General features: G+C 44.1%; 1 protein-coding gene across 6 annotated transcripts in view; it reads right to left on the bottom strand.

The window, feature by feature from the left end:
• Positions 1–25,942, bottom strand: part of RAD51B (RAD51 paralog B) — a 678,552-nt gene that overhangs the window by 262,870 nt on the left and 389,740 nt on the right. For all 6 annotated transcript variants that reach the window (XM_032344579.1, XM_032344581.1, XM_032344578.1 and 3 more), the window contains exon 8: positions 4,955–5,051. In XM_032344579.1, coding sequence (XP_032200470.1) covers positions 4,955–5,051 — 97 coding nt within the window. The remainder of the gene's footprint in view (positions 1–4,954; positions 5,052–25,942) is intronic.

Below are 25,942 nucleotides of genomic sequence, written 5' to 3'. Positions count from 1 at the left end.
AGTGGAAATAAAACTTGAAAATTCATACCATGCTTTGAAGTCTGCTTCTTTCACAACCATGAGTCCCTGATTCGCCCCAACCATTCCGAGCTGCTCTTGCTTGTTGAATTTATTTTAGAAGAGACACAAGCCATGCACTGGCATATAATCTTTCAAATGGACTCCAGCTTTTTGCAGGGATGGTTTGTTAAGGAGTATGAATCCCAAAATACTTTCCCTTGCACATGAAATCAGCCATCAATTCAACTGGAACAGAAAGGCTTCTACTACTAAAACTAGAAAGCACTCTTGGTTCTAATGAGTACTGCTTTTTCTCTTGTGTTCTTTCCTTTACCCATCCACGCACTTTCAAGTTTTAGTTTTTGAGTGCTATTATCTATCAAAAACTATTAATGCAGATAAAAGGATACTAACATGCCAGATGCTGGAAATGCCAGGATGGCAGCCTAACAATGTCTTCCTTTCCATGAAGCCATCTGGGGCTCCTGAAACGGGCCACGTCACCACACTGAAGTGACTGCTATCCCATTAAATCATCAGAGGAGAGAAAGCCGATGGTGTGGGTTGAGCAGAGCTTCAATCTTGCACAGGGCCACTGTCGCCATACGTCAACCTCACCTACCAACTGTGCTTGTGTGGACAGGAGCCCAGCCAGTCCTTCTGCCCAAATCCCAGGTGACTTCAGAACAGGGTATGGAGTTGTAGGCCAGCTGGACTGTTAGATCCTTTCTCTACTGATCATTGTGGGGAACAGAGATACTCCCTAGGAGAGAGATCCAGTCATCCTTAGTATTTTTGATGACTACCAGGAAGAATTGGCAAGGGCATCTAAGAAACATGTCCTTGGCCACAGAACAGTCACAGTAACCTAGTCAATAATCAGTCACTCAACTTTGTAATAATCTAGTTGCCTGAGTTTCTGTCAACAAAACAAAAAACTAAAGAAGAAAATACTTTGATTCACAGTGCCTGGTCAAGAACAATGTAGATTCTAAAACCAGAAATCTGGATTTCTGCCCTTAGGTTCACAGGGCAGTGAATTTTGGTCAGTTTGCATAAGTCTTGAAGGTTCCATTCTCCCCCACTGAATGAAATAATGTTTGTGAGAGGCAGGCTGAAAACTGACAAGCACACTGCACCTAAGGGAAGTTATTTCAGTTAAATAGAAAAAATTCAATTTGCCCTCATTCTTTCTCTGGGCACAAAACTACAGGGCAGGAATGATGTGGAGAAAGTCCTTGACCTCTGGGGTCCACTCTTCTCTTCTTTGGCTCTCCTACCTGGGAGTTGGATAACCCAACAGAGGAATGAAACTCCAATGAAGGGAATCATACCATGGACCCAAGCAGTGAACATGGTCTACATCATCCAAGCAACAACCCAACTGTAAGCTTAATAAGGGAGGGGGGGGACCCAAAAAACTAGCAACACAAAAGAACTCTCAACTTTACAGACACTGGGAGGGCAACAGCTGGTCAGCCGAGATTAAAGGAGCGTGAGAGAGCACCTCCCCATCTCCTGACTTCTCCTCCCCCATAGAGGTTCCTGCAGCCAGCCAGGGCTCGGCTTTTACAGCTCTGTGAAGATGACCTTGTTCCAGCTAAGATAGGGGCTCTTTTGATCTCAGCAGGGGGATGCTCTGGGCCTGCAGCTGGCAGATATTAATAGTACAGGATCCGCTGGGGTGGAAGAGATCTCTCCGCTGGGCCAGGTCACTTATATTCCCAACTCAGCATCAGAGCAGAAGGGACTTCATCTCCCTGAATTGGCCCCTGCTGGGTATTTCCCTTAGGTCAACTCAGATCATTTTATTGCTGGCTGCTCTTGGCTGCTTGTTCTCACCCCACAACTGTTTTCAAGGGAGCACTGCTGAAGCCATGCCCTCTGCTCTACGGCTGAACTCTATTACACAACAGGGTGGACCTGGAGCTCACCTCTCCCGTGTTTCTCACTCTCACTGGTTTGCGCATGCGTCTTCTTGTGTACACGTCCATGCGGGAGACAGCAGAGAGCGCAAGACACAGACCGACAGGACCAGAATGGTTTGCAGAGTGAGGAGATGGTAATGTGGGGGGAGGAGGCTCTTCTAGGGATGCTGAAGTATCAGTGCTAAGATTCCTGTAGACCCTTTCTATCAGGCGTAGTCTAGGAAATACAAGGCCATTCTGCCCACTCCATAAGTCAGAATTTTAAGACCCGGTCAACAAATGAATGCTCCTGATCTTCAGATGGGAGAGCTAGAAAAGACTTCGGCAATTTTGTATTTCCATCTTGAGGCCCAAAGCCACGGAAAGACCTGCCCAAGGTCACAGGGCTAATAACACAAAAGCAAAGTTGGTACAATGGATCCCGGAAACAACAAAGTAACTGATACCTATTAACCACAGTGGTATTAACAACCATTGCAATGTATTTGGATAGGTATAAATGCTTTAAGAAAATTGTCCATTTTAGTTCACTGGTAAGGAACTTCATTATAGACTTCAGGAAAAATATTTCTGTAGCCTCTTTACCTGCTCAGCTATGTAAAGGAAAGATCTAGAAAAATCAATTGTTTCCATTCTCCCTAGGATTTCATAATTTTAAAAAGTTGTCTAAAGATGAGCTGGTAAGTCTCCCCTTGTCATGAGAACACCTTTACCATTTTCTGGAAGCGGTCACACAGAGCCCCCAAACAATTACCTCTGTATCTGTCCTGTTCCCCTTCTTTGCTTGAGATAAACCAGGAAGCCAAGACAAAACAAAATTCTGCTACTTCTTGGTTTTTAAATAAGGAAACTAGATATTTTTTTCCTCCTCAAACCTGAATAAATGTGTGTGTATGTGTGTGTGAAATAATTACAACAATTTTTAATGAGGTGCTTTATGTGAATCTCATGGTTCCTATTTACATGGTACCCATTTAGCATTTATTTACTGCCTATTACGTGCCTAGAACTTAGCTAGTCACTCAGGATACAAAAAGAATCCAAGATAGCCCATGCGCTTAAAAAATCTCCCAATCTAGTCAGGAAACCATGAAAAGCTAAATTAATTTTCCTGGACCTTTTCTCTATAAAGCAGAGCAGGTAAAAGGACCACAGAGGAGGAAGAGGGAGCCAGACCAGTGCAGACTAGAACAAACAAGGAGGTTTTGTGGGAAGAGGTGGTCTTTAAATAAACTTTGACTGAGTCGGAGGATTTGGGAAGAGAGGAAGCGGTAGAAGTAAAAAAGGGAAATGCTATTCTAGATAGGACAAGCTGTCCCTGCAGTGGCTAGGGGCAGGAATGGGGAGGGGCAGGCAGAAAGTCAGCGTGCTTGATGTGGGAGCTTCCTGGAAGGCACTGGCAAGACCCAAGGGGAATGGGAAGGACAGGGCAGACTGTGAGAGTGAGGAAGCACCACATCTAGTGGTGTTTGGGAAACTAATCCACACAAAAGAAAAGAAAGCGAAAACACAAAAATCCTGATTTTTAGCATGTGCAGATTCCCATGGTGTAAATACTTCTACCCTGGCTGATTTCAGGCTGACAAACCACAAATTCCTGAATATTTTAAAATTGAGTCTAGCCCATTCTCAGAAAATGGGCAGATACAGTTTCCAGACTTCTGGGTAGGAAAGTGACACGTACAACTAAGCCAGATTAGGAGAGTTTCATTTGTAGTGGCAGAATGGAGATGGTAGAGGCTGGAGTTGGGAGGGCCATTTTGGAATTTATTTAAATAATCCAATTGTGAGTTGAATAAGTCAGCTGATCACAATACAAATCACAAAGAAGAGGTACCTGGCTGGCTCTGTTGGTGGAGCAGGCCACTCTTGATCTCAGAGTCATGAGTTCAAGCCCTACACTGGGCACGGAGCCTATTTTAAAAAAATTTGTATTATCCATAGACTTTTTTTTTTTTTTTAAATTATAAAGAAGAGGGGGCAGAGGAAGAATACATTTGGAAAGAAGAACCAAGAAGACTAGAGGAGAGGAATTCAGGGAGGGAGGAAGAGTAAATGATTTGGGTTTTTAGTCCAGGTGATGATAGGGAGGGATCATATAACACTAAATGTGGAAATAGAGGACACAGAGCATTTTACAGTTTTTATAAATAAGTAGTTTCTCACTCTGAAAAACACCCCCAAGAAGCAGGGCTGTGGCCCTTCCAATTTTTGAGTCCACAGACTGCAGCCAATCCACAGAAGACCACCTGGGCGGTCAGGAGCCTTACAAGCTTATAAAATGCCATCTGCTCCCTCATGGACGCTTCTCAGAAAATGGAAGTGCAGAGGGTTCTGTCACAGCTATGCACGTGTATCCAACCCACAGCCAGCAGAACTCAGAAATGTCACATAAGAACTTTCAATAAAGCTAGAAACCACCCACTGGCTCAGTGGTGTAATTCCCCTAGCTACGTAAACCATAGCCAGCCTGACCTTTGCTAGCATGGGAGGGTGGAGAAAATTTTGCTGATTTACCAACGTAGAGAGTTTCCCTTAACCCTTCTGTAACGCTGGTCAGGAACGTCACATCTCTAGCACATGACAATGGTGTACATTTTTAGCCAGTCTAAAAGCACTCAGCACAGACAAAAGGCTGAACTCCTATGCGAACACCAGTAAAGCAACCTGTGAGCATCTCTCAAAAATCAAGTCACTTAGCAGCTGTCCTTATACTAAGGACCCAAAGTCAACGTATGGAGGTGTGACAGTCTTCAAGGCGGAGGTTACGGATGTCTGTGAGGGTGACGCACTCCGATGAAAAAGGAAGCTGGCCTATAGAGACAGGGCATGAGCCTCTCCAAATGCAGGGAATCAGATGCCAGGGAAGTTGGCTAAGCCAGAATCACCAGGCTCTAGCTGGGTTCACTGGCGAGGGCCCCTCAGCCCAGTCTCCCAGTGCCACAGGGGGCAGAAAGGCAGAGAGGAGAGGCAGTGGGGCTATATGTCAGTGTCAAGTTTCTGCCCCTCTAGGACAGATCCCTTACCTTCAGACAGGGACAAATCATCAGCTGGAGACACCAGGTCTGCCTGAGAAGCTAGAGCTCCGCTTAGATGCGTAGTAATTTGATTCGTCAAGATAACCTGTGAACAGACAGGGAGAAGGTGGGGGAAGGGAGAAGAAAGAGACCAAATTAATTATTAGAACTCTAGAAAGAACAGACTGTGGTTCGGGGAGGACTGATAAGCACAGGTAGGAAAACCCCAGTTTTGACTTTCATCAGTTTCATCTGCGGGGCAAAATATCTGGCAAAACCTACAGGTCATTCAAAACACAGAAAAGAGGAAACAGGCTTCTTTTGGAACTTAAACCACTAATTGGTTCCTTCTAAGTGCTGAGTAAATTGGGTCTGAGAGGTGTTAGCTAAATAATGGAAGGCTAACCAGAGAATTAAGATGCATCTGAACGTATTTGATCAAGCTTCAATTATTAGGATTATATCCACAGCCTAAGATATTGCTAGTGCTAAATAAAACCAGAAATAATCTGAAACTGGGATGCCTGTGGCTTCTTCCATATTAACTCCAAGTCAGAGTTCTATTTCCAAATTTGTGGAAGTGTAATAAGATTCATCTGTAAAGGAACAACCCTCTTCTTACAGATTCGTTGAACTCCAACAAAAACATTCCAATCTCATTATGCATTTAAAACACAAATTAATATAATCCTACCTATTCAAAATATGGTTCATAACACCGAAAATTCCTATGATTCACTGCCACACTGTGATATCTGATTCAGTCAAGAAACTATTCTTTCCCTTAAAAATCTTCATATAAAATTTACTATATTGTTTAGAAGCCTGAAGGAAGAATAAAATACAGATTCTGTCCTGGAACATTACACCGACTAACACCACAATTGTTTCCCAAGGTTTGGTGGGGGTTCCCATCGCGCAGAAAAACTGTGGGCATCTTGGTCACTCGGAGGAAATGTCCCTTCTGAAAACAGTACTAGGCACTTAGTATCTGGAATAAGCATCTAGTTGGACCATCTTAGTCTGTCCCGAGGGTCAGCTATGGTTTTGCTGCCCCCGAATTTGAAGAGAAATGGAAACGATCTCTATTCTTCATTGTCCAGCTTTTCAGCCACACCTCTGTCATTGTCTCTTGAACAAACCAGGGACACGTTATAAATCCTCTACCAATGGCAGCTTAATTGGGGGCTGAGCGGGGAGCATGATGGCAAGGTCAGGCAAAGAAATGAAGTATTCTATTAGCAAAGACAACCTTTGCAAGGTCCGTGTGTGTGACCGAGGCTTATGAGTGTCCAGCTGCTCTGAAGCGACAGTCAGACCCTGCAGCGTTCTGCCAAGTACACACTCATCTCCTCTGCATTCTTCTGCTTCCCTGCTTTTCCTCTGGACTGGTAAGAATCACACACGACGTGTCTGCATTACAATGGCTTTACAGAGTGGAATAACAGCCTGCTCTTCCAAGAACAAATGTGCATTTGTAGGAGTATGAATACAAATTATGTTCATTTCTCTCTTTATAATATAGGGCATGGGCTTTGGAGTTGTATTAAACTGGGCTCAAATCTTGACTCTGACACCATGCACACTGGGAAAGTCACTTCAACGTTTGAGTTAAGTAACTTTATTTGTTCATAGGTAAAATCTACCCATCTTACAGAACTGTTACAAGAATTAAGTGAGATAAACAATGTGAAGCATTTAACATAACGTCTAGCACGTAGTAAATAATCAATAAATGGGAGCCATGTTATTGGTGTTGTTTTCTTCAGAAATGATGCTATATAGTTAAATATCTATTTAATATATAGTAAATGCCATGTGCTTCAGAGAATTAGATCTAATAGAACTCTAAACCACAATTTTCTACACTAGGATACACTTTAGGATCTGATCACTCCTCCCAATCTTAGCCCTTATTTTTTTTCAAAGATTTCATTTATTTATTTGACAGACAGAGATCACAAGTCAGCAGAGAGGCAGGCAGAAAGAGGAAGGGAAGCAGGCTCTCTGCTGAGCAGACAGCCCAATGTGGGGCTCGATCCCAGGACACTGGGATCATGACCTGAACCGAAGGCAGAGGCTTTAACCCACTGAGCCACCTAGGCGCCCCAACCCTTCTTAAGTTTTATTCAATGATCTCAGTAAGAAAAAGCAATCATTTAAAGGCAGGTCCATAAGGTACTGGTATTACTCTGAAAATACTATTTATTTATTTATTTATTTATTTATTATGAAATACTATTTATTTATTTATGCTTTATTTACCAAACTACAAAACAATTTATCTGTTTGTCCTAGTTTTTAAAAATGTGAAGCTTCTGAGAGATTAAAATAGGAAAGCTCTACTTTTTTAGAGGATTCTTCTGAAAGATGGCTTGGTAAAAATGAACGAACTTTAATGATATGGCAATAATAATACAAAAAAAAAAGTACTGAATACCTCCCATGCAAGGCCTGTCACAATATTCACAGGGGGAAATAAAGAGTAAAGGCTCTGTATGTCTTCTCTAGAAACTTGTAAGTTAAGAGATGAGCCACCTACTCATCTCTTAATTCAGATCATTTTTCCCCCTCGATTTTAATATTTCACTGGTCCTTCATGGAAACCTGTCCTGAGATGGTTTTATTATACAGAACTAATAAAGTTATGTCCAGCAGAACCTCAAACCAAACTCCAGATGTCCCTCAGAAGGTACTCAGCCCCATTTCCACATCCAACGAAAGACGAGGTAGAGAAGAAGACATTTCACTTTCCAAGGGCAAAAGTGGTTTTGCTAATAATCCTTTCCTTTTGCATTACGCACCCGAAAGCCAAATCACTGAAGGACACATAGGAACCAAACTCAGGGCTTTGCTAATCACACCATCGTACTAAATTGTTGTGGTTTTCTAAATCCGTGTTCAGCAAAATGATAGAATGGAAACATTTTCAAGTAGCATCGCTGACAAATAACACCAGCTTGGGCAGAAGCCTATAGATGGGTTGTCCCCTGGAGACCGGAAAACTACACCCTTAAAATAACCTATAAAATACTATTACATGTTATAAACAGAGTCTTAACACTACCTGTTTCTGAAAATTTGTTCCGACTGACACTTCAAAAGGGCTTCCTTGCCACTTTACTCCACTGGATAGATCAGGGCTTCTGATGCTTAGCACTCTATTTGTGGGCGAGAAGTCTGCACAGTAGTTAGGGTGAGGGCTTGGGAGTCAGACAGACCGGAGTTAAGATCTTGGGCTCTAGCACTTTCTAGCTGTATGACATTGGGCAAGTCCCATACCTCTCTGGCATGGTAATGCTGAACTCACAGGGTTTCATGCCACTAGATAATGCATATAAGATCCCTAGCATTAGTGCCTGACCAGTGGTAAACGCCAAAATGTTACTACTTGTCACTGTCTTTAGCTATCCTTTGCTGTCTGATACCTTCCTTTTTAGGTAGAGAACATACCTGATTCCCTTTTCTATGTCATATAGCCCACTGCTGACAAAGAACAAACACTGATATGTTCAAAAAGCCATGACAATTTAAATGAAATCACATCAACTATTTTTGCCATTTCTCTGAAAGTATGGCTTATTGAAAACCACCACCCTCCCAGCCCTACCCCCATGAACTACAGATCAAAGGCCAGAATGGGACTCTTGGGCTAAGGGGAAGATATGCTGAGTTTTTGTTTGTTTGTTTGTTTTAATGGTCATGATCACATCTGAAGCCAGGAGACGAAGTCTAGCTTCAAGTTTATTCTTCAGGAAGGAGAATACCATCTGCCTACTGGGAAGAGGAGGCTTTGTAAATCGGATAAAGTAACTGTTGTCTCCACTCAACTCTGTATGTAGAGAGACCACTCATTCCCAGGGCTTCTCCATACTGCCCTCTGGGTTGCAGGAAGCTTCGGGTACACTTGGCTTGCAAATGGCCCTCTCATGCCACAGAGGCCTTGAGTCTCATTTATAGTGCTCCTCTCCCAAGGCAACACTGGGGTGAGACTTCTGTCTCTAAAGACCATGTCCCTGGGTTCCAAGTTTTCTCTGGCATTATCTGATTTCTCTAAGTGCACCTACTCAGTCCTTCTATGTACAACGTTTATGCTCAGTTTAAGGGTACAATAAAGCTCTTTTAAAAAGAAGAAGCTTTAGGGTACATATTCATAAATAACCCAGTAAGTCCTGCTTTCACGGTGAATAGGACTTAGAGAAAAAATGTGGAGAGACAGGAAATAGTTAAGGCTCAGGTAAACTAATAAGGCAGATGGGTATGAAGGAGTATCATTGTGGTCAGAAGACAGGGTCTTATGGATGAAAAAGCCTAACTAACACACAAACAAAAATATGACTCATTTACATTAAGTATTAAAAACAAACAGCTTAAGAGAGCAAATAACTGGAGATAAGAAGGTAGGAGCAGAATAAACTGATCAGAGCCATCAGCCCCAAGGTTCAGGGGGTTGGGGAGGTGCAGTCCAGTGGGCAATTGGCCTGCCTCTCCATGAGTCTCTGTGTCCAGTGCACACCTCTTGCCTTCAGTGGACCCATCCTTCCTTGGCTATGCTATGGCCAGGCTCTACCTATGCTGTACCCACGCCCCATATCCTACTCACACTTCCTGGTCCAGAATATATTCTACCTTAGGGGCCACTTTATGTCTGGTCTGATCTACCCTCCAGTGAAGTATTAGAAGTATTTCTGCTGGGGCCTCCAGGAGCAGCCCATGGGAATACTGGAAAATGAGGCACAGAAGAGAAGGTGGGACAGTCCTGAAGAAATCAGGGTGGAGAACTGTCAGATCTAAAGGCACAGCCTTTGGCAGAAGAAGCTCCTTTTTATTGGACTCTTGGAAGGTGGCAGAGAAGAAGGACTTCATGGTAAGCCTGGGACAGAATAGGTTGGAATAGAGTATCTGGCCCTCTTTGGTCAGCAAAAGAAATATTCATGGTCAGCAAATCTATAACTCAATATTTACAAGTCGGATTTTTTTTTAAGGAGCTAAATATATGGCACATGCCCTCATTCAACTTTCTGTTGGGGCAAGCGAGAGGCAAAATCTGCAAGGCTCACTTTCCACAAGGTGAACTGGAGTTACCTGCCTGAGGCCAGCAGCTCAGATAAGACGAGGGATGCACAGGCTTCCCTGCCCGTCCTTAAGGCAGCAGTGGGCAGAGGAGAGGAGAGAGGAGCTCTCAGCTCAGACCTCAGGATGGGTGACTTCTTCAGGCCTGCATGTCCCGGTCTAGAGAATCTGATCTATAGATTTCTTTGTTCATTATTTTTAATGTCTAGAAATGAGAAGATTATCGAAGTGCTGCATTGTAACAAACCCGATCTTGTGGCAAGAGAAGATTATCGAAGTGCTGCATTGTAACAAGCCCAATCTTGTGACAAACCCAGTGCTACAAAATAACCATAATTCAAGTCGGTAAGTAGGGGCAGCTTCTACAAAGGAGCCAAGCGTTTGAGGTGGTCTGAGTCGAACTCTGCCTATCATTTGGGCAGTGTTCAATGGCCCTGGATGCATGTGGCACATCATTTCCAAGGCCCACAGAAGGCCTGGGATCTAAAGCTCTTCATGGAACTCATGTCTCTGTATAAGAGTTTAGTGGGGAGGCTGGGCTAGAGGAATCATGAGGCCCCTCCAGGTCATTTCTATGCCCATAAAAACACCCACTTCCTCCTCCCACCCACTCTCTGTCAGAAACCTGCTACAATCTAACACAGAGAATCAGACAAGTTCTAAAATAGCTTTAATTGGGCCTGTAGTGCTAGGTGCCTCAGGTGGTCCTGATCCTCCTGGTTACTCAGGAAAACAGGCAGAGAAAGGGCATCGCCCACGCGATGGAGAGAAGGGCTGGGGGGTGACTCCGCTCAAACTGCCTGCCCGAAAACCAGTGGAGCACTCTCAAAACGACAGGCTCTGCTTTTCATAGGTTCTGAAGTCATAGTTCATTTTTCCTTCTTTTTGTACTAAAAATGGTCTATCTTTCGAAGGTATGCTTTTTTAAACTGTTATTCTTGGTATCTAAAATGATCCTAATTGCCAGATAAGTGGGCGATCGAGCCTTTCTATCTAAACATAGGCCTTGGTTGGATAAGTCAGAAATTCTGGGTTTTAATCCTGGCTCTGTTAAGGGTTGCTGAATGTCCTGCTTATAAGAAGACAGAGGCCGGAATTTTCCTGTGAGAAATTGTTAAGGTTCATTGAGTCCTTTCATCACCGAGGCTTGAGAGAAAGGCCCTGGAGTGGTTTTCACCATACTCTCCTCTTGATTCCCAACCATGACGGTGTCTGCCCAACCCATTCTGCTGTACAGGAGCTGGGAGTGACAGGGAAAGGAGGAGGGCCCCCCCCTCCTCCTCAAGAAAGTGGGGGAGCGCACGAGGGGTGGGGAGGGCAGCTCCAAGTGCAGTACAGGAACGGGGGAGTGCCCAAGAGAGGCCTAGAGGCCCACACTCACAGACACATGCCTCTTCCCTGACTCTCCCCATCCCAACACTTTCCTGTCACTTCCAGCTTTGAAAAGAGATATCCAGTATTTGTTGTGAAGTAAAGTCAGACTAAATATTTTGGCGTTTGAGCGTCACAGTTCTGGTTTTACTGTTCACTGGCTTAATTTTGCCAAGGTCTGGAAAATTATAAATCATTCCATTATGAAAAAATAATCATTCTTCTTTAGTGTCAGCCCAGAGAATATCAACTGTCGGTTCTAAAAGAAAGAACTGATAAGGTTTTAGTATTCCAGCCTGCTTGAAGGTTTGTAGGACAATTGTTTTCTGGGAAAATCTGAAAGGCCATGGGGGATTTTCCTTTCAAAATATTTGTGGTAAAAGGACCAAACTTCAATTTGGCCTGAAGAAAACACTGTTGTGGGAGTCAGGCATCCTGCCTCGTATTTCTGGCTCTGTCACTAGTCTGCTGTGCAATTCTGGAAAATGCTCCTAACTTCTCTGAATCTAAAAAGTGTTGATTCCATTAAAGACATAAAGAAAAGGAGTCTATTACGGCTATAAATGTAGCAGGCTGCTATGAAAAATGTTACACATTTCAATTTGCATCGTGATGAGTGTTATACTTAAAATTTCATCTCATCATTGATTCTCATCATCCCTACCCTCGAGAAATCCATTTTACACAAAACCAATTGGCAGTAGTAGAGGAAGAGAGAAGGAAAAGAAAAGAACAAAGACCACAACTTCAAATAATTTGGTATTTATTGTGAGAATACTTTCAAAGCTTGATAAAAATTCACATCTCTTACTATGAATCCAGGGAGAAAAAAATCTCTCTCGGAGGACTCACTGTGGAAATTCACAGGCGATGCTCAAGAGACACTGCTTAGGAGGACAGTCCCTAGAGCAGGAGAGTCCTGATAGAAGACACAGGCTCAGGATGAGGCCACAGAGATGGAGGAAGAGAAGTGAGTCTTCACAGCTTCGCACAAACACACACTCAGTCGCACAGAGACCGATGACACTGCTGCTTCTATGTCAGCCGTTATCTAGACCACGGAGTTCAGAGGCAGCGAACGCAAGTAAAACCATGTCTGCCATTTGGTCAAAATAAAGATACAAGAAAACTGCAGCATGGTAGGGTGGCTTTCTCTTTGGCCCACTTCTGCAGGGGTGCACATGCAAGGGGGTGCAGTGGAAACCCCGGGGGGGGGGCAGCTGCTATGTGGGCGTGAACGCTCTGGTTCCACTCTCACTGTGCTGCTCCCCGGCTCCAGTGGGGCTGAGGTTAACACATGCCAGTTCCGGGTCTCAAATGGGGTGACAGTTGTTGTGAGGCCACAAACAGCAGCCCGGTATGCTGTTTCCACCTGCAGCCCAACCTGGGCGACATCCTGTCAGTGATCTCAGGCTCGTTGCAGGAAATAACACGCAGCATTGGTGAACTGCGACAGTGGGCGCACAGCAGCTTCAAACAGCGCCTTCCCCAACCGTGGGCCATTTTGCCCTTAGCTTGGGATCCGAGAGGTCTGTGGCCAGCTGGGGCTTGGAAGCGAACAAGGCCAAGCGCTGGATGACTCTGAGGCTCACGGATGTGGAAGGAACCTTCCTACCAGCCTTCACCACACTGTACATTTCTTGCGGCGGAGTCGCTTTGGTGGTTTGTTTGGTTGTCCTCGCCCACTCCCTTACTGCCCACTGAGCCCCACAGAAAGGCAGGGGAGGTGAATTTCCAACAGCCCCCTGAGTTTCTGCTGACCTTTTTAGGTGTTTTTGTTAATTGATGGTGCTTTCTATTCACGTGTTTGCCTGGGTTCTGGGGATTCCCCTCCTTTTGATTTGCAAGGAGGGTTAGAAAGACACAGCTTCTTGATCAGTCCGTCGCAGGCAGCTACTATTGACTGATTTCCCCTCCTTAGACTCATTTGAGACCAAGAAAAGAGTACTGTTGAGTCACTTGCTCCCCAAGGGTCTGAAAGTATGGCTCTTGGGGGAGTCCAGCCTGATAAACACCGACTTTGCTGTTCTCCAGCCCCAGTCAAAGTTCTAGTGGCCTATCACAGGGAGGAGCTGAAGCCCAGAGGGGCCTCTGATCTCACCCGGCCTCTGAAAAACCTCCAAAGAACAAGCCGGCACTAATCTGACTTCTGTATCAGTATGCCACTCAGGCAAATGGCATTCCAAGGGCTCTCTGAACTCAGAAACTGGGTGCGTGCATTCAATTCTATCTCCAAAGTCAATCTGTAGCATAAAATGAGAGCAAAGATCGTTCACAACCTGTTCAAAAGGAGGTCAGAACATCTGCCTAGGAACAAATTTCCAAGACAGCAGCCTAATCAGAGAAGTCTTTGAACAAAAACTATGTATTTGATATTCTCAAAGAAGGGATACTGTGTAAAGTATTGCTTGTTTTTTTTTTTTTTAAAGAAGTGGGGGAGTTGGGAGTTGAAGCTATCTGTCTGTGTCCATACTTAAATAAATGACATCAACATCCACAAACAATAATAACCTATAATTAAACAAAGTCAACATAAAAAAGACAGAAGAGGAATAGGCCCAAAACAAATACATTAAAATGGCTAAATATTTACATGGCAAGTGAGGATGGGAAATGCCCTTCCATGGCAATGTCCTTGGAGTGGAGATCTATGATTGTGGCCACTAACGAGCCAATCCCATCATGTGCTACAGGCCCATAAAACCATGTCCTAGCCAAAGGCAGATCACACTCAAGGCACGAGCCCCAGTGCCAGATGTCAGGTAGGTTTTCAGTCTCCAGTATCTCTACTGGTGGCTTGGGAATGGCCACTGGGAGCTCTGTCCCAAGAGAAAGTATGAGGTTGCGTCGGGCCCCCATGGCTGCTGGAGGGGACGGTGAGGGACAGGAGCTGCTAACCGGAAGTGCATGAGAGCGCTATCCTGTCATGTTTCCCCCATCATTTCCATTTGCCTGCCCTTTCACCTCTCACCTCACGTCATTAACAGGAATAGCGACCGCACTTGGTGTGTGCATGGTGCTTTACACTTTTCGGAGGATGCTCACAGAGGGGTCTTAGCCGCTCCTCACTGCCTCACGAGGGAAACGGCTCTTGTGTGTTAGGAGGGTGGGCTCTGGGGTCAGACCTCCTGGGTTTCTGCCTCAGCTCTACAACCACCCAGCTGTAGAATTCCAGGTAGATGATGTAATCTCTCTGTGCCTCATTTTCTTCAGCTGTATAATGAGAGAACGATTATACCAGTTTTGAGGATAAATGAGTTGACAGAGAAAGCCCTCAAGACAGAGCCTAATAACTAGCAGGTGCCTAACAACTATCTGCTTTTTACTTATTATTCTACCCACTTCCATTTTTTTCCAGTGGGAACACTGAAGCTTGTGACATTTTCAGTCTTCTCTGGGTTTCTCCTGGTTCACTCACTCTGGCTCTCATCCCCACGCCAAGTGTCCGATGCCAAAGCTGAAATGTCATCCTTCACTCTTCTTCCAGCTTCCATCTCTCAGGACCAATTCAAATCCCACCTCTTCCAAGAAGTCTTTCCTCACCATGCCAGCTGCAACAGACTCATCTCTCGGTTCCTAATGCTCCCACTCGCCAACCGGTCCCAAGGAATTTAGTACGAGGATTTTTTTCTCTGTGTCATGGATGTGATTCTTACCTCTCTACCCACAGTGTAAATGTTCTGAATTTCCATGTGTCTCTGCCTCCCTGTCCCCATTCTAAAGGCGGGAAGGGAGAAGAGGACTAATGTCTATTTCCTGCGCATCCAAGCCTGTACCAGTTGCTTTACATACATGAGTTCATTTCATCCTCACACCTCAGTGAGACAAAGGTCACTCCCCTGGTTTTGAAGATGAGAAAACAGAGGCTCAGAGGAGTTGAGCCATTTTCGGAGACGGACAGCTAGCGCATGGCAGAGCCTAGTTCAAACCAGGTCTGTCTACACTTCTAGTGTGTGCTGGCTCTACCATGTAAAAGCTCCTTGACATGAACACTCACGTCCTCCTGGATATTTGTGGATTAGTTTCCTCAGAGCATGGCATTTGCTGAGATCGGACAGACCAAGAGTCATGTGATTTAATGCAAAATCACATGTAAAGGAAAACTGAACAAGATGTTGAAGACTTAAACCAACTTTTAGGAGCAAGAAGAAACCAGTCGACTGTTAGAATGCTGTTTGGTCGCACTGGAAACACTGAGTCTTCAGCGCGGGGAGGAACCATGCTCCAGCAGGTATGGCGAGAGAAAAGACACCGACTCCTGGATTCTATTTCTGTCTTGGCCACTAACCTCTCTGCTAATATTTTCACTTCTGCTAACATGTGATGACAAGAGTTTCAGAAGAAAGGCTGCCGTATGAGCGCAGAAGAGGACGGGCAGTTAGCTGGTTAGATGTGGTAGGGCCACAAACGGCACTGGGATCTGGAGAAGGAGCTCGTAGTCCGGACGAATCCCATGGGGGCCTTTATCTTTCCAGCTCCACTTCAACTCACAGGGGATAGCCCTGGGCAGCTGCCCTCCTTAAATATAAATACCCTAAAGGGACTGTCTTCAGTTTAGTTAGGATCCACGTGAGCCATTCAAAAAGTTTGTTCTTGTTTCCTGACTTGAAATGATGTTTGCATGCATTTTCTGACTGGTTACAACATACACTGGTGGTGCTAAATAAGAAAAAAAAAAAAAAATCAGTCGATTCTTCATGTTTGGTAATTGATCCATGAGGTATATTAGTGCCGGTGTTTGTGACGGAAGCCCTGGTCTGTCTATTGTGGAGATAGAGCTGGGATGGACCTGGTAGGATCAGAGCTTTGTTCTTGGTCCTTGGTCCTAGACATCATCCAGCCAAGAGGCCGGGCCTGAAAGCATTGGTAACCCAGGCAGGTTTGTGGTCATGGTGGCAAAGATTTAAGGGGCACGAAGAGCCCTTTGAAAACAAGAAACATGGGAGCTGTGGATGGTGGCTTCCCATTTCCACATATCTGAAGTCCCAGTGACTTCAGAATCCTGAGGTTGTGGGCAAGTCTTGTGGATGATTTCCTGCTCAGATCGAGGCCTAGAAAGGGATCACGGCTGAAAAGGAACAGCCAGCTGCTTTGGAATGGGAGGACAAGGAAGCTCTTTTCTGTCTGGTTATTTACAACACAGTGTTCAGGCTCATGGACTCCTCCTGCCCTCCCCAGGACCACACTGAAATGACTAAATCTGCCTGTTACTCCAGTGAATCCAGTCAAATAAATAAGTCAATTCTCTTTAAGTTTGTGGTCTCAACTCCTTGTTGGTTTATTGCAAAATTAAAGGGCACACAGAGTAAAACCATCAATCAGTAACCAGCAGAGGAATAAGCTCTTTGTGGAATGTACTGAGAAGCAGGAAAGAAGAAGGGAAAAAAAATGAAAAGAAACCTCATGAAATGGTCATTTGTTAGGAGAACAGAGGGGGGGAAATCCACATTTCACATGCAGCATCATTTAGGAAAAGCCTTATTAAAGGTTTCCCATCTCGCCAGGAGAGCAAGCACAGGAACGCAAACAAAAATCCCTCAAAACGATCTACCATTTATCAGTGTTGGTTTCTTGTGGTCTCTGTTGTGTTCCATAGACACAGCCAGAGATCATGGGCCATGGGGCTGGAACAGTGACTCAGCAGGCTCAGGACCAGGGCAAGGAGACGAGATACCACTAATACCACTGCGGTTTATACAAGGCAAACATAACTGGCCCCCTCCATGCTTCTTGTCAATCTGACAGTCCCTTAGTACCCCGTTATTAAAGCGCCTCCAAGGGGCACCTGGGTGGCTCAGTCGGTTAGGCAGCTGCCTTCAGCTCAGGTCATGATCCTGAGGTTCTAGGATCGAGCCCCACATCGGGCTCCCTGCTCAGCAGGCAGTCTACTTCTCCCTCTCTCTGCCCCCATGACTGCTTGTGCTCTTGCTCTCTCAAATAAATAAAAATCTAAAAAAAAAAAAAGCACCTCTTTAGTACCATGCCTTATTCAGAATGTATAGTAAATGTGATTTAATGAGGATAAAAACAGAAGAGCATATATATAGTCTAGAGGAAAAAATCTAACCCTCATTGAGTGCCCATTGGGTGCCAAACAGTATGCTCAGTGGCTTATTAACATAACTTGCTTTAACCCTCACTGCAGCCATATGTGGTAGGTCACACTGCTCCTCCACCTTGAGGATAAATGTATTCTGTAACTGGCATAGCTTGCAGCAAGCAGCCACATCTATGTGACTCCAGAATCACTTCTTTCAGCCAGAATCACCACGCTCAAGCACGGCACTAGGAAATCTACTGCAGATTTTCAATTCTGCTGCAAGAAATGAAGTAGGTAGAATTGGAAAGAGCAGAATGGAAACTCACCAGTCCTATGTCTACCTTGCACATTTTCTGTTTCAAATAACTTCCTTCTCTGGACAACTGATACTCTTTCCTCCCCACCTGCTCTTTTTTTTCTTATTAACATATAATGCCTTATTTGTTTCAGGGGTACAGATCTGTGATCCATCACTCTTACACAGTACACAGAGCTCAGCATAGCACATACCCTCCCCAGTGTCCATCACCCAGCCACCCTATCCCTATCCCCCCACTCCCCAGCAAACCTCAGTTTGTTTCCTGAGATTAAGAGTCTCTTATGGATCGTCTCCCTCTCTGGTTCCATCTTGTTTCATTTTTTCCCCTCTTCCCTTATGATCCTCTGCCTTGTAGACAAATGATATTCTTGACCATTTCACAAGAGAAGAAAACAAGGTGCCAAGAAGTGGAGGGAACTGCTCACGCTAGTAAGCAGACGAGCCATTAGACCACAACGTGGTTCTGATTCTTGCCCACGACAAGATGTACCTTTTGAAACAACGGTAATAGGGAAGAATTCTTTATGTTGCTTTAGAAAAGATAAAGGGGCGCTATACACACACATACACAAATACAGAATCTCCTTATCATCTAGTGGTTAAGGTCGGTATTACATCTCTTTCCACATCAGAGAGGAAAAGTGAGTAGCCTAAAGTTTTCAGCATATATATGGATCCAAACCTAGGTCCACTGACTCCTATGCTCTTCGCACTCCTTGCCCCTGAAGGGGAGAGTGCCTCCCAGAGAGAGGCAGATTGATGGTGAAGGAGTAGCTCTCATGAGAAAGCTGGTCTCAGTGTCTTTTTGAAACAAGGAGCTGCGTATGAAGTTGTGATGCCCAATGCAAAGGGATCTTGGTTTTATTTCCTCTCCCTTCAGAGGTGTCTATCCATAGTGCTGCAGCCTTTATGCTCTCTTGGAAGGTGGTCCTCTGTTACTAATGTGAGGCTCAGTTAAGTGCTGGTTATGGTTTATTAGAAGTGGCCTGATTCATGAATTCAGCAGAGGAGTTCCTACGAGAGAACAGCAGAAGCAAGAAGTGAAAGAAAGCTGTATCTGGGACTAGGTAGCTCTGGGGCAAGATTGCAAGGAGTTAAAGAGTAAAGTGTATTTCACGGCTTCCTTCCCCAACCCCACCATCTTCTTTCTGCTGTGATCCCCATGGGCTTTGTATGCTCATCCTGTGCCACACAGCTAGAGCGGACTCCTCCTAGACGTCCTTCCCCAGCCAGCACCACCTTGCAGTGCTTTGAAAGCCCAAGACTCCATTCCTGTACCAACCACTACTACTCATAAATCCACACAGTCTCTTCTCCTCTTCTCTCTTTCTAATGAGCTAAATCTTAAGTCTTAAGTGATGTTTGCTACATCTCTTTCTGCTACCAGGGAGGGTGCCCAATGATGTACCAATTACTCTAATGCACTGACTCTGAAGTGATTGAGGTGGGGGTTGAATCTAATCTTCTGACTCCAAATTCCATGTTAATTCCTCTACACATTCTTTCCTCCCCCTTCTGAGATAGAATATTTTGCTCCACATCTGACTGTACTGAAGCATAACTTAGGAATCAGCTGACTATCTAACAAAATAAAACTACCCAAGTCTCTTTATTTATCACAATCTGAAATGCAGATAAAATAGTTGTTAAATACTAACTAGGTCAAAACAAAGCGAAGATACGACTGCTGTTTTTCTGGCAAAGGGAGGAGTAGTATTAGTATTACTCTACAAACTATAATGAAAGGGAGCAAATAATCCTTGTCATCCGGAAGGTGAAGAGAGCCACTGGGGTCTAGAAGATGGGAAGAGATGGCTTCTCACTGGGGGAGTCAGGGAAGGTGTATTTGATCTAGGCCTTGAAAGAAGGGTGCGATTTTGTCATTGAGAGTTATGTGGAAGGTTCTTATAAATGGCAGAAGAGGCCCTAATATTATAAGAATTTGAACTACAGAGTATTTTAGAGGAGGACCTTAAACTCTGGAATACAGGCAGGCACTAAAAAGGTAATCAGTCTGTGTCAGAATAGACCAGGCAGCTATTCTAAGAATTCCTTTTAATCCAAAGAGGTCTTTGAAAAGCATGGAAAAAGGCCCCCTTGGCCAAGAGACACTAGAGAGACCAACCTTGCAGGAAGGAGATGCAAGGTGCCTTCATGGTTTCATCCTGCCACTGAAGTTGGCTTCTACAGGGCAGGTTCTCACAGTAAAATAACAATACTAATAATATGGCAATTGAGAAAATCTCAAGTGTTGTGTGCATGTGTGTGTGTCTCAAATTGTATGTAGAAGCTAAATTCTGCTAAAACACATCCAGGGTACCAGTCCCCATTACAGAGGAAAGGAAAAGCCCTAATCATATGTAAACAGGGCTTAGGAAAAATCTTTATGAAAGACCTCTTAGCAACTAGGGAACTAAAATACAACAGCAACCAAAAAGTCCTCACACAACTATGTGTCCTGTGTCTGTTCTAGTAGCTTCCCCCAATCCCCTCACAGGCAGAAGAGATTCCAGCAGACTGCAGAGCTTTCCTGCCCTGGAGAAAGAAGGCATTAGAAACTAAAGCAGACTCTTCTTAAAAATCTATTTTTTTTCCTGCTAGTTACTTTTCAACATGACTGACAAGAAAGCTTTCCAGTTTTCTGTTTATGTTTTCTAAGCCAATAGCAAACCTCAACTAGATGTTCAAATAAAAACATTAATCAACACAATATAGGAGCATATTACTTCCAGGTAAATTCAACCAGCTATCTGGTAGGACTTGGAGTCAAACTAGGTTCACAGTACTTACTGTGAATGACACAATGAAAGGCAGAATATGTGACTCATAACACAAAGGATCTAGGTAATGATCATCAATAGATTAGGTGATAAGCCAATAGGGAATTTGGCAATGGAATGGCCAGCTGCCATCATCTGAACCCACTGATCAATTTAATCAGTATTAAAGGTGGCATGACAAGACATTATTGTCTTATGGCCTGATAAAATAGGCAGTAAACAGCACCACCTATAGAATATTTTTGCTTAAAAAAATCTAAATCCTAATCCAATAGGATATAGAAGAACAAGTTAAATGACACCGAGGGGGGTGCCTGGGTGGCTCAGTGGGTTAAAGCCTCTGCCTTTGGCTCAGGTCATGATCCCAGGGTCCTGGGATTGAACCCCGTATTGGGCTCTCTGCTCAGCGGGGAGCCTGCTTCCCTTCCTCTCTCTGCCTGCCTCTTTGTCTACTTGTGATCTCTGTCAAATAAATAAATAAAATCTTTAAAAAATAAAATAAAATAAATGACACTGAGGAAACCACCCACCAAATCAAGAATGTGAGATATTCTATATCCAACTTCTCCAACAAATCTATGTCAAATGAAAGAGGGGTGGAGGTGTGCTACTACAGAATAAAAGAAAGGGAATATAACAACCAAATACAATTTGTGGGCCTTATTTAGGTGCTTATTCTAATTAACCAAGTATAAAAGGACATCTTTGAGACAATCAGGGTAATCTGAACGTAGGCTAGGTGTTGGATGATATCCATGACTTGTTACTTCTGCTAGATGTGGTTTCAAATGCCCTTTTAAATTTAAAAATGGAGAGCAGGTGGAGAAATATGTTCTGAAGAGAAATTTAAAAATACAAGGAAGGGAGAAAAGGAGGGAAAGGTAAGGAGGGAAGGAGGGAGGGAAACACAATCATAGCATCTTTAGCAGCTCTCTGTGAGTTCTTCCATTGGCACAATAACGTAAGTACTAAATACGGTTTTATTTATTTATTTTTTAAAGATTTTATTTATTTATTTGACAGAGAGAAATCACAAGTAGATGGAGAGGCAGGCAGAGAGAGAGAGAGGGAAGCAGGCTCCCTGCTGAGCAGAGAGCCCGATGCGGGCCTCGATCCCAGGACCCTGAGATCATGACCTGAGCCGAAGGCAGCGGCTTAACCCACTGAGCCACCCAGGCGCCCCTAAATACAGTTTTAAATAAATGTTAAGATGAGACCACATTGGGAAGAAGGGAAGAGTGAAACTGATGGGGAGAATGGTGACTCAGTGGTCATCTTTCACAGAAACCTCTTCAACAGAAACATCAAGAAATAGCAATTCAAGCATATCATTTAGAAATAGGGAGGTAACTAGCAAAATCAACAATTCAACGGTTTGAAGTTGCTCCTCCCAGAGAGTAAGAAACAAAGGGGAGAAGCAGACTTAGGGCCGGGAAATGCTGTTTTCAGTTTAAGTATTATGATTATTAGATTTCTAAAATAATATCTACGTCTTACTTTGACGAGAACTAAAATTTAAATTGAAGAAAATGCACAAGAAGTATGTGAGGAGGAAGTTAGTCAGCCAAAAAATTAACAGAGAGGATAGCCAGAGAGGCAAATGATGGCACTGCAGACTTGAACCCCAGCTAGGGCTGCCAGGGGCCCTGTGGGACCCAGGTGAGCATATGGATCACATGGCAGGTAGATCTGGGCTGCGGAGACAGATGCAGCAGGATACCGGCCACCCACCAGAAACATCTGAATCACGGAGCTCCCTTATTGTCAACTCCATACTTAAACTTACAGTAACTTCCCAATAACCTGATTTCATATTTAACTTGCTTTGAAGGGGAAATGCGCTGTTAGAACAGCCTGCCTGTCCAGTGCACAGAACAGCTGTCTTTTTCACTGTAAAATTAACAATCTGGCATTCTGCTTTTATACCTCAGTCTGGCCTGAGAGCCTTGGGACCATAAACAGGACCAGGTCCACCTGAGTGTGATAAGCTCTAGGTCAAAATTTGGGCCGAGGCCCGATCACCAGGTAAAACCCCTCTTGTGAGACCTTCCTGATTGGGCCAGCAGCTTCCTCTCTGAGGGCTGCCCTGACCTCAGGGTCTTCCCCACATTGCCCTGAGCTCCCCCATAATGACTCTGTTGGTGCCTATCATTTCCCTACATTACACTGAGTAACTGAGAGGCAACTACATCCAGATCGCTTCTCGGAAGACACTGTGGACATCTGTGGCTCTTCTCAAGCAAAGATACCCTTCACCACATGCTTTCAGGATCCCACAGGACACTATGGGCAGAAGCTGCAGTTCCCGGACTTTTAAAATATAGAAAGTGTTCCTAAACTTAAAATACAGTACTAGATTACTTCAATTTTTTAGTAAAGGACATAATAATGAATATTATTGAGTACTTTTAGAGTACTCTTTACATGTAACAGCTCATTCAATCCTCACAAAACCCTTTGGAATGGTGTAGGACCATCCCATTTTTTATTTCTGTCTGTTTTCTGTCTATCTGTCTATAGAGAAGGTACAGTGAAGTTGTCTACTTTCACACAGCAAGACAGACCACAGATCCACCCCTGGGCTGTACAGTGATGGGGGGGTCTGGTTGAGGTGAAGTGTCTTGCCAAGACTCACACAGCGCATGAGCAGAGCTTAAAAGAGGCATCTCTCTTCTTACAAAAGGAAGTGGAAGCCAATCAAACCCCCGAGGTATTACCATCTCCCCAAATCTGTGTCATTGCCTTTGAACAAGCTAGCCAAAACCTAAGTTATATAGTTCTCCCAGTGATCACCTGGTGGGGCAGAGTCCCTGTGGCGACTCAGTCCTCCAAAATTCAAAAATAACCCGAGATCATAATGGAACTGTCTCATTAAAGAACAAAGAAAGGAGTATGGCACATAAAAATTGCTCACCATTCCATTTTCAATCTGAAACAAAAAACTCACAGACATAGCAGCTATTTGCTTTACTTCCCCTGGAGAAGACAGAATTGGAGGAAAACAGTGTCATTAATTCAGGAGGCTCCCAGAGTCCTAGTATTATTCTTTTCTCAAACCTACCATTTATTGGAATAAATGAAACAAGATGGGATCGGGAGGAAGACAAACCATTAAAGACTCTTAATCTCACAAAACAAACTGAGGGTTGCCGGGAGGGAAGGGGTTAGGGAGAGGGTGGTTGGGTTATGAACATTGGGGAAGATAAGTGCTATGGTGAGTGCTGTGAAGTGTGTAAACCTGGCGATTCACAGACCTGTACCCCTGGGGCTAATAATATATGTTAATAAAAAAATAAAAAGAAAAAAAAAAACCCTACCATTTACTGAGCAGTTTACTCTCTATGAGCAATGAGGCTGACTTCCAACACCATCATCACTGTTCTCACAAGAACTCAGGGTAATGGATCCTTTCCTGTGAGCTGGTCAGTCTGGTAAACCCTGCTCGTGGATCTCTTTAATCCTGACCACTGTCCTATTTATCAGGCCATAGTATTATATCCATTTTACAGGTAAAGAAAGTGAGTTCACAGAGTTCATAAACATCGCAAAAGGTCATAGGAGAGCTGGAACTTGAAGCTAAAGCCCAGATCCCAGATTTACTGGAATGCAAAGTCTTCTTAGCCACCATGCTATACTATCTCTTTTGATCTTTACAACACACCTTCAAGGCCAGTGCTATACTCCTTATTTTACAAATGAGAAAACTGAGGCTCAGAGAAATTTAATCACTTTCTGAAGACACACAGCTGCTAAGGGGCAAAGCTGGGATTCAAGTCGAGGATCCTGCGACTCCAGAGCCCAGGCTCTTTATCAGTACATGGTATCAGCTCTCCTTTCTCTGGGACGTTAGCTCATTCATTCCGGGCATATTTACCAAGGGCTTAACTATGCACCAGGCACTGTTCTAGGCACTTAGGTGTACCATGTGAACAAAAGAGCAAGAAATCCTTGCCCGTGGAGTCTGTATTCTACCAGTGGGAGGCAAACAATCAACATAAGAAGTGTTAAGCTAGGGGTGAAGAAGTGACTATTTCCAGGGGAAACAAATTAAGAGTAAAAAGATTTGGTATAATGTGTGAGAACAGGTTGCAATTTTAAACAGAATGGGCAAGAGGGGCTTCAGGAACGGAGAAGTATGAATACAGACTTGAAGCTGAGGGCAGCAGGCAAGTGGCTATCAGTCAGTCTTTATCCCCTCCTGAGAAATCTTTAAAGAGAAATCCTTTAACCTCTTAATATCCTATCCCATGTGGAAATACCAAGGAAGCAGAAAAGTTAAAAAACTAAGGGCCTTTGCTTGCCCAAACTGCATACTGCGAGGTGCTAAGAAAATATGCACCTGGCTCACCCACCATTACAGATGCGAACTGTCAGGGTTGAGCAACTGTGCCCAGGCAAGGACGGGAAAAGTGCGACATATTTTACTCATCAAGAATTAGCTCCCAAGGTACAAGATCTCTTCCGGCAGTCCAGCTCTTGGTCTACAGATGTAAACATTATACAACTATTCCCATAAAATGGCTCTGCGTGACAGAGACTGGCTGAAGCCCTGTAACCCAAATGTGCTGTCTCTAGAAAAACCAACAAGGCGAGCTATGTTGCACTCTCCATGAGTACACAGGGCCCAGGCCATCCCCCTGCGAGAGTCGTCACACTGCAGGGGTCATCCAGGAGTTCAGCCTGTGACTGTGTGAAGTTACAGAGATAATCTCTCAAAATCCAAATAAAAATGGAATTCCTCTCTCAGGAAAATCCTGAGAACTCATCCTTCTAGTCCAGACTTTCTGATAAAAAAGAGCTAAAGCTAGGCACTCAGCTTTGGTACTTGGCCTCCTCTATAAATGGTCCCTGGGTGAGCCATCTTCCTCTTTCTCTTCCCAGGCACATTTCTCTGGCCCCATCAGAAGACCCAGCAATCTATATATCTTACAGGGCCTCTCTCGTATTGGGCTAGGTCACAGGGCATCTCACAAATAAAGGAACTAAAGAAGAAGTTCAGTAATGGAAATTACAGTTGAAAGGTGTTATCAGAGTGAATGTTAGCAAAGTATTAAGGATTATTTGAAATTTCTTTGTGGTATGGATTTAGTTATTGACCAAAAGCAACAGAGTGGTTCTATAATAGTTGTTTCCAATTGTGCAAGCCCAGAAGCTTCAGATCAAGTGAACAGGGATGCCCAGGGCTCTGGGGGCAAGTCCTGTGGTCCAGCATCAGATCCCTCTGCTTTCCCTGATGCAGGTTCTGCACAATAAACAAGAGAGAAACAGAAAGAGAAAGAGGGAGAAGGAAAAGCCGAGAGAGGTAAATAACGAAGGATTCCCTCCCTCACCTGTTCTACAAGTTATATGTTTATTGAGCAGACACTGGGTGACAGGCACTGTTCTAAGTTCTAGAATAACAAAGAACAGTAACA

This window comes from Mustela erminea, chromosome 5 (genome assembly GCF_009829155.1).
Source record: "Mustela erminea isolate mMusErm1 chromosome 5, mMusErm1.Pri, whole genome shotgun sequence".
Lineage (NCBI taxonomy): Eukaryota > Metazoa > Chordata > Mammalia > Carnivora > Mustelidae > Mustela > Mustela erminea.
This window is presented reverse-complemented; position numbering and strand designations above follow the sequence as displayed.